Genomic DNA, 17,522 nt, shown 5'->3' with positions numbered 1-17,522 from the left:
CCATGGCAGTTTTAAATTCTGTATTGCTGTGATTCAGATTTAGTTATGAGCTGCCCTTCCTATTGTTGGATCCTTCCCTTATATCACCCCTACCTTTTTTTTTTTTTTAAGAGTGGATTGGGGCAACTAAGTGGCACAATGGATAGAGCATCAGGCCTACAGACAGGAGGGCTCTGGATTCAAATTTGATCTTAGATGATTCTGGGCAAGTTACTCCTTTGCCCTTCTGTCTTAGAGTTGTTACTAAGACAGAAAGTAAAGGCTAAAAAAAAAAAGACTAGGTCCCACGCAACAACAGTACATAGGTGGGAATTGTCATGATAATTTTGGGCAATAGCAAATCAGACAGCTTGTTTAGAACTAGAGTGTATGAAGGAGAATAATGTGAAATAAGTCTGGAAAGGCAGGTTAGAATTCAATCATAAAGGCTTTGAATGCCAAGATGAAGACTTTATATTTTATACTATAGGGAGCCACTGAAGATTCTTGAGCAGAGGGGAGAAACATGGTCAGACCTATGCTTTAAGAAAACTTTATTAGGTAGAAGTATAGAACCTAGGTTATAGAAGAAGGGAAAGATCAAAGCAAAGAAAAAGAGGAAGAAGATAATACTACCATTCTGTAAAAAATGATGAACAGGTTAATTCTGGAAAAACATAGAAAGACCTACATGAAATTATGAGGTGTAAAATGAGCAGAACTAAGAGAAAATTATATACAGCAACAGAAATTGTTTGAAGAAGGACTTGTATAGGTCCGCCTCTAGAGAAGAACTGATATACAGAAGTAAGACACAGATCTCTCTCTCTCTCTCTCTCTCTCTCTCTCTCTCATTCCTTCTCTCTCTCCATCAACAAATGATGCCTTCTCTAATAGGGGAGGGGAGAGAGGAAGGGCATTAATTGGATAGTTTAACAAAAAATAAATTAAAAAATAAACAAAACCAATTAATACATCAAAAATTTCTGGTATTACCGAAAATATTCTACTCCTATGGACCCTCTCCCTCTGTACCTTCAAAAAAGGAGTTTATGTTTTCCTATCTCTTCTTCAGAGCCAAGTTTGTTCTTTGTAATTTCAAAAATTAATTCCAGATTATTTTGTGATTATTTTTTCCTGTTTATATTGACATAGTCATTAGGTATATTGTTTTTCTGCTTCATGTAAATCATCTTTCCATACTTCTGTATTTACCATGTTTCTTATAGCACAGCAATCTTCCATTATATTTTCATGTACCACAGTGTATTTAGCCATCCCCCAACCAATGGGCATCTAATTTGTTTCCAGTTCTTTGCTAGGGCTAGATGACTTCAAAGGACCCTGCAAGCATCCATGAATGTATGATGGGTCAAGCAGCTAGGGAGAAGATTGCCTGGAGGAACTTTATAGTAGTTTGAAGTTAATGGGAAACAGGCAGCTGGAGGATCAGGGAGGGATTATGGGTAGTGAGCCAAAGTGGCAGATTATAGAAGCAGTTGCAAAAATAGCATGCGGTAATAATTTAATGTTTCCTTTTATATTACCTACTGTAATACAAGTGAAAATGTATTTTGATAGGAACATATAGGAAGCAGGGTACATGATGGGGAGATTAAGTTTCAAATGGGGGTCACTGTAGGGCTAGAGCAGACTTGGATGTTATGCTAAAGTGAGGGTGGAGAGGGCAGAGGTGGATAGTATCATATGGTTATTGAACTACTAAGGCAATGATGGTGAACCTTTTAGAGATGGAGTGCTGCCCCCCCCCCCACCTCCCTGGACCATGTGCTGTGCCTGCCCCTCCAGACTGGGTGCCATGACCCCCCCCCCAAATGTTGGATGCACTCTACCTCCCTTCCCCTTACCCCACACAGGGGAGGGAGAAAGCACTCTTATTGGGCTGCTGAGTATAGGAGCAGGTGAAGTGAGGAATGTCCTCAGGTTGTGTAGAGACGGGGAGGGGAATGGCCTGAATACTCCCCTTTCCTTCAGGTTTTCTGCCTGTGAGCTGCCCATCTTACCCCTATGCACTCTCATTGGGTTGCTGGGCAGAGGGGTGAGGGAACGTGAAAAAATGTCATCAGTTACAATGGAGAGGGGGATGGAAGCAGCTCCACTGGAGTCCCTTTGCCTTTCTAGTAATAGATTGTGGGGGCATGTGCCCACAGAGATTGCTCTGTGTGCCATCTTTGGCACCTGTGCCATAGGTTTGCCATCAGTATACCCAGGGAGTTAGTAAGAGGTCAAGAAGTGGGAGAAGTTCCTGCCCCCCATATTAAAGTGGCATTATTTTACTTATTTACTCTGCCCCACCATCACTTTTGATTTAACTTAATTAAATATTAATGACCCATTGGTAAGTGCTGAATTTTTTTTACTAGTTACTGAGCATACAAAGATGAGTAAGATACTCTACTTGTTCCCAAAGAGTTTACAATCTATTTGGATATATATAAGGCAGAAGCAAAAGTAACTCAAGTGTATGTAGGAACATGATAAATGGATAGAAATGGTACAAAGTACTACCAGAGAGTTGGGGGGAAAAGGATTACTTTTAGCTTGGAAAATAGGGAAGAGTTCATGTAGTAGGTAATGCCTAAGCTGGGCTTTGACAGTGGGAAAACATTTTAACAGAGATGAGACAATGCATTCTGGGTGAAGAGGCAAATATGTAATAGATTTCTTACTATCTTTCCCAGGTGACAGATCAGTGCATCCTTTCACTTATAGTCATTGTCCTTTGTATAGCTCTGACTCCCCTTTCTTCTTCCCTGCCCTATCTCATGACAACTTTATTTGGGAGATGCAGACTGGTAATGTCCCTTTAAACCGCAATTAGGATATCTAATTAGAAGAGTAAAATCATGATCAAAGAAGCATGTGATACATGTATCAGATTTTAGTGTTCTAACCACTGTCTAGCTCTGAACTTCTAGGGAAAGACCCTTTTCAGAGTGGGATCTGTTTTCTTCTTCTTTGGTCTCTTGAACCCTGGGAAACCCAAGTTGTAAGGCTGCCTATCTTATCTAAAGCCTCTTGCTGCCACTCATGGCTAGTGAAAGGCTATATGAGTTTTTGGTGATTTTCTTGTTTGGAGATGCATTGTTTAAGACAGCAATGGGCAAACTTTTTAAAGAGGGGGCCAAAGGAATGCTCATCATCAGTCTGTTTCTAAGGCAACTCTTTCCAAGTTTCTTTGTATTGTATCCTACTCATTGTATTTGTCAGATTAGGAATAATGTTGTGTGGCTGGATAGAATATTTCAGGGGCCGCATCTGGCCTGCAGGCTATATACTTTGCCTATCACTGGTTTAAGAGAATAGTAGTATTGTTGGCTTCAGTATCCCAGAAATTCTGCTCTTCATTGGTCTGGCTTATCCAACTGCTTATCCCTGAAACTCCAGCACTGACATGGGATACTCTTTAAATACTCTAAAAATGAATGCTCTCCAGGGCACTGCCTGATGGTCACGGATCTAAGGTTAAAATACAGCAGGGGCAGGTATGGTTGTTTTGTAAACTTGGCCACCATTACATTCTCCTCTCCCTTCAACCTCTGTGTGTTGCTCCTACATCTTGCCTGATGTTTCCAAATCAAACCATTATAAGCAGTGCTGGCATCAAAGTGAATTGGGAAATGTTCAAATTATGACATTTCTTATGGAAATAGTATTCCTAAGGATATGGAGATTCTCTACACATGGAAATGAGAGGGTGGGACAGACCTAACAATCAACAACTCTTTCAATTTGGCTGGAATGTATTATGTGTAAAGGGTAATAGAAACAGTTGATGGTGAAAGCTAGGTTGGCCCTCGATTGGTGTTGGCAAACTCATGGCATGTGTGCTTCCTCTCCTCTCTCCATGCTCACCTGAGGACAGTTTTCCCGTCATTCGACCCTCTGCCCAGCAACCCAATGGGAGTGCTTCTTTCCTCCCCTAGTCTGGGGTAAGGGGGGGAGGTTTGGTGGTGTCACATGTGGCATGAGGGTTGCATTCAGTTTTTAAAAGGTTCACCATCACACTGCCCTAGATTATGGAGGAACCTGAATGCCAAGCTAAGGGGTTTGAAAAATATTCTGTGAGCAATAGGGATTGAAGGTTTTTGAATAGGGGAATGACATGAACAGATTTATGCATTAAGAACATTACCCTGGCAGTTGTGTGTGGGATGAATTATAGTTGAGGAAGAGACTGTAGTCAGGTAAATCATTTGGGAAGCTATGAGAGCAGTCATGGCATGAGGCAATTGGGCCTGAACTAGAGTACTTGCAGTGGAAATAGAAAGGAAGGAACCAATTTAGAACACACTGCAGAGTTAGATTTAATAGATGGAAGATTTAGACCTGGAACAAACCTGAGAACTATTATGTTAAATTAATTATGTAAAACAGTATCATATTCATTAGATTCACATTTTTCATAATCAGCATTTTCAAGTACTCCTCCTGCTCTTAGGAAATTTCTCTCTAACATTTTTTCCTATGAATGAACTTCCTGAAGCTGACTTAATTCTCTTGTTTCCATACTGTTTTTCAGTTCTGACACTTATTGGCTGGGTGACTCTCTGAGTCCCAGCTTCTTTAACTATAATATGGGGATGGTACTCACATTATCAGGGTTGTTTTGAGAAAAGTATTATTAAATCTGAAAGCATTGCAGAAATGAAAATTATTGTTATTATTGTTATTGTTATTATAATAGTCTTGCCTATACTATTTATTACATAGCTACTTATTGCTGATCTACCAAAGCTACTCATCTTGGCATTTTAGGAAGCAGCATTTTGGATCATCTGCCTAGTATTTATTGGGACACTCCTTTCGGGATCTATTTTTTAAAATTTCATTCTGCTGGATTTTCAATCCCTCTTCAGGCAATCTGCTACGTGTGGGGCCACCAAGGTCATAAAAAGAGGGAGGAGGGGTTAAAAGAATAGCAGTGGAAAGACCAGGCCAAACCAAATATATTGCCAATGTTGAGAACAAAATATTTTTATTTCTGTCAACAAAACTATAGTTTACAGTAGTATTTACTAAATAAATTATATAATTTCTCTTTTACAAGCAATAAACTGAATCACAAATATTTCAAAGACAATATATGTACACAACATAAGGCCTTGTTATAAATAGCTTTCTCTCTCTCGTTTCACTAGTCAACAGTGAAAATATCTTTATAGAAGCAAGTTTCCATAAAGTTGGTGCAGACAGGTTATACTGATCCTTGTATGAAATCAGTTTAGACTTCCGACAACATGGACTTACGCGATTATGACTTTGAAAAGAGGAGCAGAATTTACACTTTATTCACCATTTCATATTGATGAGTTTTTAAATAGATATTCAGATTACATATTTGACTTGTGCATTATCACTTGATACATGCAAATGAAATAAACATAAGAGCCAATAGGAAAATATGACTTCCAAGTCCCCAAGGGTGATTGGCAGCGGTATAGAAAGTAGCTTAAATATAGTCTATGCGGTTCTTCACAGTTCAACAAGCAACAGCAAATGATAGGAACATGTAGCTTTTTTCACATCATTTCCGCCAAGTAAGCAGAGCTATCACTTCTATGGTTTGAGGCTCCCCTGACATATTTCAAAGGTAAAGATAAGTCCAGTCGATTGTTACTCTCTGTTTAACAAAGTTAAGTTCCTCTCAGTAATTCTGGAGTGGAGAACAGGATTTTCAGTCACTGTGGCTATTTCTTGCCTGCGTGTATAGACTTTCATTTTCTTTTACTGAAAAGAAAAAAAGAACACAGGTATGAGTCTCACATCTTTCTTCGTACATACAAATTCATCATTCATCCAGTGATTGGTAGCCAAATACATTCAAGCTATTCCCTCTCCACGTGTGAGGATTAGGATTCACAAACAAAAGTATCATGAGCTTTTGTACGCAACAACAGGTCTAAACATGTCAATGCCCTGCTCAATAAACTGGTGGGTTTCCATTTCCTTCAGGATCAAATACAAAGTCCTTCACAAGTTGGCTTTGACCCAATTTTCCAGTCTTATTATTCATTAATCCCTTTTATGAACTACATATTTCAGCAAAACTGACTTCCTTTTGCTGTTCTTACCCATAGGGATCTACCTCTAGCCTCTTTCCTTTGCTAAGGAGGCCCCTTCCCACCATAACTGGAACGCTCTCCTTTAAAAAAAAAATTAAAAAACAACCCTTATCTTCTGTCTTAGAATCAACACTAATACAAAATATTAGTTTCAAGGCAAAAGAACAGTGAGAGCTAGGCAATAAGGATTAAATGACTTGTCCAGGGTCACATAACTAGAAAGTGTCTGAAGCCAGTTTTGAACCCAGGACCTCCTGACTCCAAACCTGGTGCTCTATCCACTGAACCACCTAGATGTCTTCTCTTTTCCTTTTCAATTCCATTTCTTAATCCTGGTTTCCTCTCAGGCTCAGTTCAAGTCCTACTTTCTTTACAAAGCGTTTCTTGATCCTCACAGCTGTTAGTGCCTTTCCCCTTCCCTTATTACCTTGCATTTATGTTGCTTATATTTGTATGTGGTTATATGTATACATGTTATCTTCCTTTGCTTCTTGTGGGCTGGGGTCATTTCTTTGTGTCCTCAGTGCCTAGCACAGTGACTGCTCTATATAGTAGATGATTAAGAATAAATGCTTGTTGATTCAGTATTCTCAGAAAATACATATTTCTATATCACTTTAGGGTTTATTTGCCTCATTACAACTCTGTAAGGCACTGATATTTTTTTGTTTTGTCTGGATCTGTGATATGATTTTATCAGTGGAAATGACATTAAAAAGAAGCATTAACATCTACTTTGCTGCTGCATCCTAAGGACCCTGGGAACTTTCCATTGGATTTGCAGCTAAAATCATCTTTATTTGTTGTCTGCATTTGTATTTCCAAGGCTTAGCATGGTACTTTGCACACACAGTAAAAGTGTGGAAACTTCTTCCACTTGGAAGGAAAATTGCCTAGGGATACTAAGAATTTAGGTGACTCCCTGGTCATAAAGTTAGTATGTACCCAAATCAGAACTTTAACTCAGGTTTTCTTTTTTAAAAAATATTTTTTAAGGGCAGCTGGGTAGCTCAGTGGATTGAGAGTCAGGCCTAGAGACAGGAGGTCCTAGGTTCAAATCCGGCCTCAGACACTTCCCAGCTGTGTGCCCTGGGCAAGTCACTTGATCCCCATTGCCCACCCTTACCACTCCTCCACCAAGGAGCCAATACACAGAAGTTAAGGGTTTAAAAAAAATATTTTTTAAATTCTTTTTTTTTTTTTTTTACCAATTACATGCAATAAATTTCCACACAAGTTTCCCTAAATTATATAATTGAACTTATCTCCCTCTTTCCATTTTCTTCCCCCTCCTGGTGCTGGCAGGCGATTCAATCTGAGCTACATGTGTATTATCATGCAAAACATATTTCCATATTGTTCATTTTTGCAAATAATCTTATAAAACTCAAACCCCAAAACATAAGCCCAAACAAACAAGTGGAAAATCATATACTTTCATCTGCATTCTGACTCCAACCAGTCTTTCTCTGGCAGTGGATAGCATTCTTTGTCATAAGTCCCTCAGAATTTTCCTGGATCGTTGTATTGATGATAATAGTTAAGTCGATCACAGTTGATCATTTCACAATATTGCTGTTACTATGTACAATATTTTCCTTATTCTGCTTATTTCAATCTGCATCATGAATTCAGATCTTCTTGACTTCTAAGTTTATTCCCATCCACTATGTAGAGAGTATGGAAATACATAAGAAATGAGGAAATACATATGACCTGCATTTTTCAAGCCCTGCCTAGGTTATTCAAATGTCTTGGCTTCATTCTGGGCTTATATTCTGAAGCTAGAAAATGTTTTCTTTCAATTGAAATGGATAGATAATCCCACAAGTCCACCAACTCTTTCATCAGGATAGCTAAAATGAAGCAAAATGGATGGAGTTTTCTCTCCTTCCTTCCTTCCTTCCTTCCTTCCTTCCTTCCTTCCTTCCGTATTGGAAAGGTCTAGCTTGCAGTTTAGACCCTTTCACTGATTACCTTAATGATCTTGGGCAAGTTAACTAACCTCTCTGACCTCAGTTTTCTAATCTATAAAAAAGGTACCAGAAATACACGCTCTTGCTATCTCAGAGGATTGTTTTGAGGATCAAATGAGATAACAGAAATGAAAAATACAAGGCACTATACAAACAGAAGGCATAATAATTCCTGAACTAGTCCAATCTCTTTGGTGACCTTAATAGAAGGTGTAAAGATCACAGAGTGGTTAGAGTTGGAGACTAAGAAGGAGGGGGAAAATGGGCCTTAATAATCTATAAACTGGAATATCACATCTGAAGCAAATACAAGTTGGCTAAGCCTTTGACTTGATCACTTAGTTTAAAATCTGTTACATGTTTAAGCTCTTTTCCTACCCCTACTCCCATCTCCCCTTCTCCTAACTCATGTTCCAGTCACCTCTTCTCCAATCCTATTCTATGTTTTCTCTAGGACAAGAGTTTTTAACCTGGGATCCATGAATTAAAAAAAAAAATCCAAGTCTTGTCTTCAGTTCTAATGTTTTTACCATTATATCATTATATGGTAGCCTTGAGAAAGATCAATATAAATGCTTTTCCTTGCTATGTTTGAGCTTAAAAACCTTTTTGTGAGAAGAGATTCACAGTCTTTACCAGTCTTCCAAAGAGGTCCATGACAAAAAAATACTTAAGAACCCTTGATCTAGAGTATAAAAAAATCATATATGGCTTTAAAAGAATATGCTAAATTCCATATAAGTATTTACACGAAAGGAAAAAATTAAAAAAATACACTACTAAGAAATAAATTTTGCATTCACACAGAAAATATTTTACCTGGGGCTAGCTTGTCACTGAGGCAGCTAGATGTACCAGCAGAGAGAGAACCAGGCCTGGAGTCAGGAAAACTCATTTTCCTGAGTTCAAATCTCACTGCAGACACTTAACTAGTTGTGTGACTTTGGGCAAGTCACTTAACCCTGTTTGCCTGAGTTTCCTCATCTCTAATATGAGCTGGAGAAGAAAATGGCAAACCTCTTTAGTATCTCTGCCAAGAAAACCCCAAGTGGGGTCATGAAGAGTAGGAAATGACTGAAAATGTCTGAACAACAATAACAACAACAAACTTAGCACCTGACAAGCTGAGGAGTAAGACCATGTCAAGGGGTAAATAAGGAGACATAGTCCCAGCCCTGCTGACTTTTCACTCTGATTTTCACTCTGGGACACATTATCAGTTACTAAAGTTGCTTCCTAGTTATACCAATTTATAATTCCAAACAAACACCTATATCTTAAATAAGTTATTGTTGGGCAGAAGTACTCTGTAGGATCTGAAGGCTTAGAGTCTGGCTGTGATAAATATTGCTTCAGTCAGAAATCTAGATAGCAATACTGGTCTTTTACTCAGTAAAAAATGGGATATGTTATTAAATTTATAGCCCCACAGAAATTAATTACTCAAATTAATGTGCAATACAATAACCCAGTATTGTTTACATAGTAGCAAGAGGATTGGAGTTTAATCCTCTTAATCCTGCTATTTGCTATCTATGTGACCTTTGACATCTAATTTTGTTTCTCAGGGGCTCAGTTTCCCCTATCTGAAAAGATGTTGCTATACCTTCTCCTCCTGAAAGCTTAATATAAACAGCATTAGGGAAACAAGGCTCTGAAACATGAAAAGATGTTTTTTTCTCTTTCATTTGCCAGCCAACATTTGCCATGTCTTTTACAATCAAATCACCAAGAACATAGACCTTTGAGTTTTCATGATATCCTAGTGAGGGTGAGAGATATTATCTTTGATTTAGAGATGGAGGAAATTGGGATCTCCAAGTGAGAACTGATCTTACAAAATTCATGGTTAGAAAGAAAAAAATGTTTTCTTTCTTTTTTTTTTTTTAAACGCTCACCTTCCATTTTAGAATCAATACTGTGTATTGGTTCCAAGGCAGAAGAGTGTTATGGGCTAGGCAATGGGGGTCAAGTGACTTACCTATAGTCACATAGGTAGGAAGTGTCTGAGGCCAGATTTAAAAACAGAATATCTTATCTCTGGACTCTCATTCTACTGAGCTACTTAAGCTGCCCCCAAGAATGTGTTTTCTAATAGCCCACAATTGCGCTCCATGAGCCAGAGCTCCATGGGCCAGTAGGTGTCAAAGAGGCAATATGGTGTAATGATAAAAGGACTGGAATGGAAAGGAGATCTAGATTGAAATATTAGTTTTCCATCACCATGGATCATAATTATGTTATGCTTCAAGTTTAATGAAGAACTTTCCTTTCTTTTTTTCTTTTTCTTTTTTTTTATTTTGAATAAAGAACTTTACTTTCTGAAATTTTATGAAGTAAGAGATATAAAATTTTCATTTCCATTTTATGTGTGGGGAAACTCAGAGACATTGTAACTTGCCTTTATTCACACGTCTAGTGGATTCCAAAGTTGGAATCCAAACTCTGGCTTTCTAGTGCTGAGTCTAGTTTTTACTAGGCCACCTTCCTTTTGTCCATCTATGTGGCCTGAACCAGCTCATTTGACTTCTCAAGGCTTCCATTTCTTTATGTGATAAATGAAGAGGGGTTGATTGACTTAAATTTCTTCTAGTTCCAACATTCTATGATTCCATGAAAATACAAGATATTTTGTTCATTCCAAGAGCAATAGCAGACAGTAGAACTTCAAGTTTCATTTTCACCAATTTTTATGTTGGGAAAATGAAGTTCTTTTCCATGTTGAGAAATGGAATGGACTTTCATATTTACCTCTTCCTTGAATGTGAACTCATTTTGTTAGCTTCCTTTTCAAGGTGAAGTTTAACTTCCAACTCTTAATTCAAGAAAGACTGATTTAATTAAGCACAGTGCCCTGTACAGAGCAGGTATTTAAGATTTGTTGAATTAACTTCAAATTGCTATCTTGACCCCTGCACATTGTAATTAACTTCCTTGTTTTTTCTTTTTCTTTTTTTTTTAAAACCTTACCTTCTTTCTGAGATTGGATAATAAGTATTGATTCTAAGACAAGAGAGATGAGGGCAAGTCAACTGAGGTTAAGTGACTTGCTTATTAGAAAGGATCTGAGGTCAGATTTGAACCCAGGATCTCCCATTACCAGGCTAGGCTGTCTATCCATTGAGCTACCTATTTGCTCCCTTCACACACACACACACACACACACACACACACACACACGCACGCACGCACGCACGCATGCACACACATGCACACATTTACATACATATATGCACATAGATGTATATGTATATATGTATCTGTCTATAATTGTTTTTCCTTCGTGTAGGGAACTCCCTATGAAGAAACACCTCCTAATCAATGTAGATATTAATACTTACTCTGCAATTTAAGAAACTTACAATTGGGAACAGAGATTCTAAGTGTAACCTAGTGTAACGTAGTCTAATCTAGTTTAGTCTAGGTTTACACAGGTCTTCCTAACTGCAAAGCCTGCTTTCTATCAACTATTTCACTTTGTGTCTTACAATCTAATTTCCCTCCTCGTCTCTAGCTAGCAGAATACTCTATTCCTTTCAAGATTCAGCTTTAGCATAACCTTCCTACATGGAGCCTTTAAAATATTTTTATTTATTTAAAATAATAATTCCTAATCATATGTACATTTTTAACATTCATTTTTAAGAAATTTGAGTTCCAAATTTTCTTCCTATATCCTACTCCTCCCCTCATTCCTTGAGAAAGCAAAGCAATTTGAGATTGATTATACATATGAAGCCATTCAAAACATATTTCCATATTAGCTATATTGTACAAGAAAATGCAGACTAATAAAGTCTGTTTTAAAAAAAGTATGCTTCAATCTTCATTTAGAGTTCTCTCTGGAGGTGAATAGCCTTTTTTTTTTTTTTTTTTTTTTTTTTTAAACCCTTGTACTTCGGTGTATTGTCTCATAGGTGGAAGATTGGTAAGGGCGGGCAATGGGGGTCAAGTGACTTGCCCAGGGTCACACAGCTGGGAAGTGGCTGAGGCCGGGTTTGAACCTAGGACCTCCTGTCTCTAGGCCTGACTCTCACTCCACTGAGCTACCCAGCTGCCCCCTGAATAGCCTTTTTAATCATTGGTCTTTGCAGATCATTTTGGATCTCTGTATTGCTGAGAATAGCTAAATCCCTCCCAGTGATTATCTTTACAATATTAATGTTACTGTGTACAATGTTCTCCTCACTTCACTTTGCATCAGTTCATATAAGTCTTCCCATTTTTCTGAAACCATCTTGTTCAATTATTTCTTATAGCACAATAGTATTCATGGAGCCTTTCTTGAATCCCCACTGCTAGTGCTCGTCCTTCCTAAAATATCATGTTAATTTGAGTTTATTTTGTATATATTGACATAATAGCATTCATATAGTGCTTTAAGCCTTGCAAAGTACCTTAGATATTATGTTGTGTCATATATTGTATTGTATATTATATATTATATTACATAAATTATATCAATCCTCCTAATAACCTTATCAGGTATACTATCCCCATTTTATTGGAAAAATGTTGATTTGTTAAGTGCCTTTTTCTGAATTACATAACTATTAATGATCTAGAGCAGAATTTGAACTCAGGTCTTCTTTGAACTCAGGGGTAGACTCCAAGTCTATCCCTTTATTCACTACATCATTATATATAATGAAGATAGAATGTAAGCTCCTTAAGGGCAGTACTGTTTTGCCTTTATATTTCAATCTCTGGGGCCTAGCACAATGCCTGGCACATATTAGATGTTTAATAAATACTTGACTGAGAAAGATCTGCACATGGAGAACAGTGAGTAAATGATTCGGGGGCAGCTATATGGCACAGTAGATAGAGTGCTGGGCCCAGAGTCAGGAAGACTTATTTTTTTGAGTTCAAATCTGGCTTTAAACACTTACTAGCAGTGTGATCCTGGGCAAGTCACTTTGTTGGCCTCAGTTTCCTCATTTGTAAAATGAGCTGGAAAAGGAAATGGCAAAACACTCCAGCACCATTGCCAAGAAAAAAATCTAAATGGAGTTACGAAGAGCAGGACACGACTGAACAACAACAAAATTAAACAATTTGTCTCAAGTTCACACAATCGGTGAGTGCCAGAATACAGCTTTAAAGGATTCAGAGAGGAAGTGGGGCTGCGTAAGGTCTTTTTTGTTTGTTTGTTTTTTTGGATTTTATTTTATTTTTAAATTTTTTTCTACGGTTACATGATTCTTGTCTCTCTACCCTCTTCCCTCCCATCTCCCAGAGTTGACAAGCAATTTCACTGGGTTATACGTATATTATCATTGAGTAAGATCTTAAAGGATGGATAATGTTTGTATTTGAATTAGGAATTATTCTATGCTTCTTCCCCTCCTACTCACTTTAATGGCTAAATATAGGCATGGTAGTAACTCGTGAGAGAATATATTTCCTGTCAATAGTTAAACATACACAATAAGAACCTACTACTACCCAATGCATATAGTCTAGACGGAAACGACAAGTTTGCTCTCCTCTAGGCTCTCTCGCATGATGGATTTAGGAGCTGGTCTTATCATTTCAAAACTGTTAGTGTGAAGGAGATTATTTAATGCCATTCCCCTCCTGGCGATTTGTTCCCTGAGTATGCTACAAGATGCTTTGGGCATCAGTGATTTATCACCCCGACAGTTCTACAACAGCATTTCCAGAACCCAAGTTACTTTTGCTAATTGTAAAGTTAATTTGTTACCTTATTATCTAATATATCACAAAGTTCTTTTATCTCAACATAAGAGACAGGCAAATTAATCTTTCTCCCAGCTGCTTCCTTCCTTTGGAAAACATGAAGAAGAAGAAAATCTATTATTTTCATTTGAAAAGGAACATTGTCATCTGATAAGTATACTGGCCCAACTCTCTTTGCTACAGAAGGGACTAATCAGATGTCAGAAACTCCCAGGCTTTGTAGGGGCATGAGACGTAGCATTCGGACTCCGAGGATGACTGGGAATAGCATCTTCCTTTCAAACCCTCTCTGCTTGGAATTCCAGATTTAGAGCTAGAAGGTATCTCCACTTTCTTACCTTACAGATGAGGAACTGAGGCTTAGGGGGTTTTAGTGAATTCCTGAAGTCACATAAGTAGTATCAGAGATGGGATCTGAACCAAGAGTCTCTGACTCCAACCCACCCTGCCCCATTATACCTATTTATAATAGTATTTTGATTTTCAAAGATTTAATAAAGGGAACATAGTAGAATAGTTCCAAGAGATCATCCTCAAAGATTTAACAAAGAAAAATATATTTATATGCACACACATGTGGATGTACTCATGTGTATACATATACATGCACACACACACACTATGCACATACATGTCACACAGCTTCTAAGGGGGCAATTGGTGACTCAGCGGATAGAGCATTTGAAGTCAGAAAGATAGGAAGTCAAATCCAGTCTCTGGATTTGTCCAGTCTTTGTACAAGACACTTAACCTCCGATTCTCTGACCAAAGGGTCCATTGGCTCCATCGGAGGAGGAAATGGTAAACCACTGTAGTCTCTTTGCCAAGAAAACCTCATGCTCAGTTGTGGTCCATGGGGTCACAAAGAGTTGGACACGACTGAATGACTGAACAACAATGACAACAACAACGCCAACAGCTTCCATTCTTCACTTTTGGAGACCCAGTTAAAGATACTACTGCATTAGTATTCTGAGGTAAAGAGAAGCATTTTCATTTATTAAACCCTAACTTGCCAAAAGGTCAATTCAAAAAGACTTAGGAAAAATTAGTTGTAATGGGTAGAAATGGTATTCACAGCAAACAAGAATTATCTTTTTTTGTAAGCTATGCCATAATTATAGCATTTAACATTACTTTAAAGGCAGATAGGTGGCACAATGGATAGAAGGCCAGGGCTGGAGTCAGGAAAATCTGAGTTCAAATCTGGCCTCAGATACTTAATAGCTATGCGATCCTGGGCAAGTCACTTCACTGTTTGCCTCAGTTTCCTCATCTTGTCAAATGAGCTGGAGAAGAAAATGGCAAATTGCTCCAGTATTTTTGCCAAGAAAACCCCAAATGGGGTCATAAAGATTTGGACACAACTTGAGACATCATTGACATTTAAAGGATGAGCCCATTATAAAAATTTTCAGCCTTAAAGAGAACAAGGAGGAGAAAACTATGCAATATAAAAGCATTTCTTTTAACCACACTGTTTATCTTTCAGATGAAATAGCTTTCGATCAAATTTTCAACATTGGACATTAACTTATCTCCCTTAGCCATGGACTTGCTCTAAAAAATAGGTGACTGCACTGATTGGGCCTGTAGGAAAAAAATGCAACATATAATCATAGGCTTAGGGTTAGAAATAACTTTAGAAATCATTTGATGCAAAAATCTCATTTTACAGATGAGGAGATTGAGGTTTGAAATACCAAGTGATTTGCCCAAGGTTGAGCAGATGGCTAGTGGAAGAGCTGGGATTTGAACTGGGGGTCTTCTAATTCCAAAATCATCATTCTTTCCCACCATTCCACGAATCAAAAACCTAGATCCACTCTCCTTTTGGTGGTATAAACCTCCCAACTAAAACAATTTTATGTTCTACAAAGCAAAAAAGTACAGTTGATCCTGGGCAGGTCAATTTCTCTTTGAGTGATTTTTGCAAATCCATAAGTACCAAGCTAGTATAATATATTTGCTTTAGACCAGTGGCCTCTGAACTTTTTGGATGACTTACTACTACCATAACAAAAAAAATTTTTTTGAGCATGCATCTTCAATATGTTGTGTCTGTGTACTTAATAATAAATTATACATACTTATTAACATTAATAATCACATTATACAATTTATACACAAGTAGATAATAAAAAAAGATGAAATGTGATCCTAGAGACAATAGAGACCTATACTCGGTAAATCATTTCAGCATCTGTGTGAAGAATGGATTACAGAGAAGAGACTTGAGACAGAGAGACCAATTAGGAGGCTATTACAATAGTCCCTGTAGAACGTAATTAAGGCCCAAACTAGAGAGTGACATCTTATATGTAAATAGAGAAAAGGGTACAATGAGATTGTGATAACTTGGGTGACAGGAAGGATGGTGAGGCTGTCAAAGGCAATATAGGAGTTTAGAAGAGAGATGGACTTGGGAGGAAAGGAATGTAAATGATCTAAGCAACACAGATCACAATCCACTCATACCTACTTATGCTATGTGACTCATTCTGTCTCACCCAAAACTAAATATTAGGGGGTGGGGTGGATAGACAGGGCTTTTTTTACTTGTTGATCTCTGCTCTATTCCACTAGCACAGAACTCACCCTCCAGGAGGTACCTATTGCAGATACACGGTAATCTGCTACAGAGGGGAACAATCTAGAGGTGGCATTTTTCCCAGTGATTTCTGGGTACCTGTGTAGTTGATTCTACATGGATGCCTGAATGGGTTAAGGTTATAATTATCCTGAAGGGACAATGGTCATCTAGGAAGAGAGGAGGTTGGGTATTTGCACTGCAGGGGGAAGAAGTTGGAGTTGAGCAGTGTTGGGAGATGAGGGTAGCTGAGGTTGTATTAGAGACAAATTTCACAGTGAGAACGGTATGTGACCCATCTTCTTACTGTTTAGTTGATTGATCACATAGTCTTTGGGGTCAGCCCATGGTCTTCACTATTGGAGAGACCACCTAGGACAGTGATGGGCAAACTACGGCCCAGCCTGTGGGCCAGATGAATGCAACCCCCTGAAATGTTCTATTCCACTGCTGTGACATTATTCCTAATCTGATGAATACAATGAGTAGGATACAATACAATGAGACTTCAAAAGAGTTGCTTTAGAAACAGACTGACAGATGAACATTTCCTTTCCTTTGGCTCCCTCTTTAAAAAGTTTGCCCATCACTGGTCTAGGAAACTGAAGACGGAGCCAAAAGAAACTCTTGATTTTCCATTTGAGAATTCTATCTAGCCTAAGCATTATCCTGAGTCTTTTTTTTTTTAAATGAATACTTTCCAGACATTTTCACCAGTCCTTCCTTGAATGTCTAAAAGCAGGGAGCAGAGTCATAAGTAGAAAGGGAGCTGGCTTAGAAATCAGGAAAACTAGATACTGGTTCCAGTTCTGCCACTAAAAAGTTTTGTGTATATGACCTTGGACAAATCACTTCATCTCTTAGTCTCAATTTCCTTATATATAAAATGAAGTCGGGGCAGCTAGGTAGCTTAGTGGATAAAGTGCCAGACCTGGAGTTGGGAGGACCTGGGTTGAAATATGGCTTCAGACACTTCATAGCTATGTGACCCTAGGTAAAGTCACTTAATCCTCATTCTCTAGCTATTGCCATTCTCCTGTCTTAGAACTGATAGTAAATCAGGAGGTAAGGGTTTAAAATAAATAAATAAAAATGAAGTCCATTTGTATACAGACTAGATGATTTCTAAGTTCCCTTCCAACTCTTAACTTTTTTTTTTTTTTTTGGCCATTCAGTGTCCTCTAGGCA

The 17,522-nt window shown here is 38.0% G+C and overlaps 1 protein-coding gene across 1 annotated transcript in view; it reads right to left on the bottom strand.

Moving 5' to 3' along the window:
• Nucleotides 1–4,997: 4,997 nt before the first annotated feature.
• The window catches only part of PIP5K1B (phosphatidylinositol-4-phosphate 5-kinase type 1 beta), a 326,251-nt gene continuing 313,726 nt past the window's right edge, over nucleotides 4,998–17,522 (bottom strand). Inside the window, exon 15 of the mRNA XM_044659358.1 lies at nucleotides 4,998–5,730. Coding sequence (XP_044515293.1) covers nucleotides 5,728–5,730 — 3 coding nt within the window. The 3' untranslated portion in view covers nucleotides 4,998–5,727. The remainder of the gene's footprint in view (nucleotides 5,731–17,522) is intronic.

This window comes from Gracilinanus agilis, chromosome 1 (assembly GCF_016433145.1).
Source record: "Gracilinanus agilis isolate LMUSP501 chromosome 1, AgileGrace, whole genome shotgun sequence".
NCBI lineage: Eukaryota > Metazoa > Chordata > Mammalia > Didelphimorphia > Didelphidae > Gracilinanus > Gracilinanus agilis.
The sequence above is the reverse complement of the archived record's forward strand: the minus strand, read 5'-3'. Positions and strand labels throughout refer to the sequence as shown.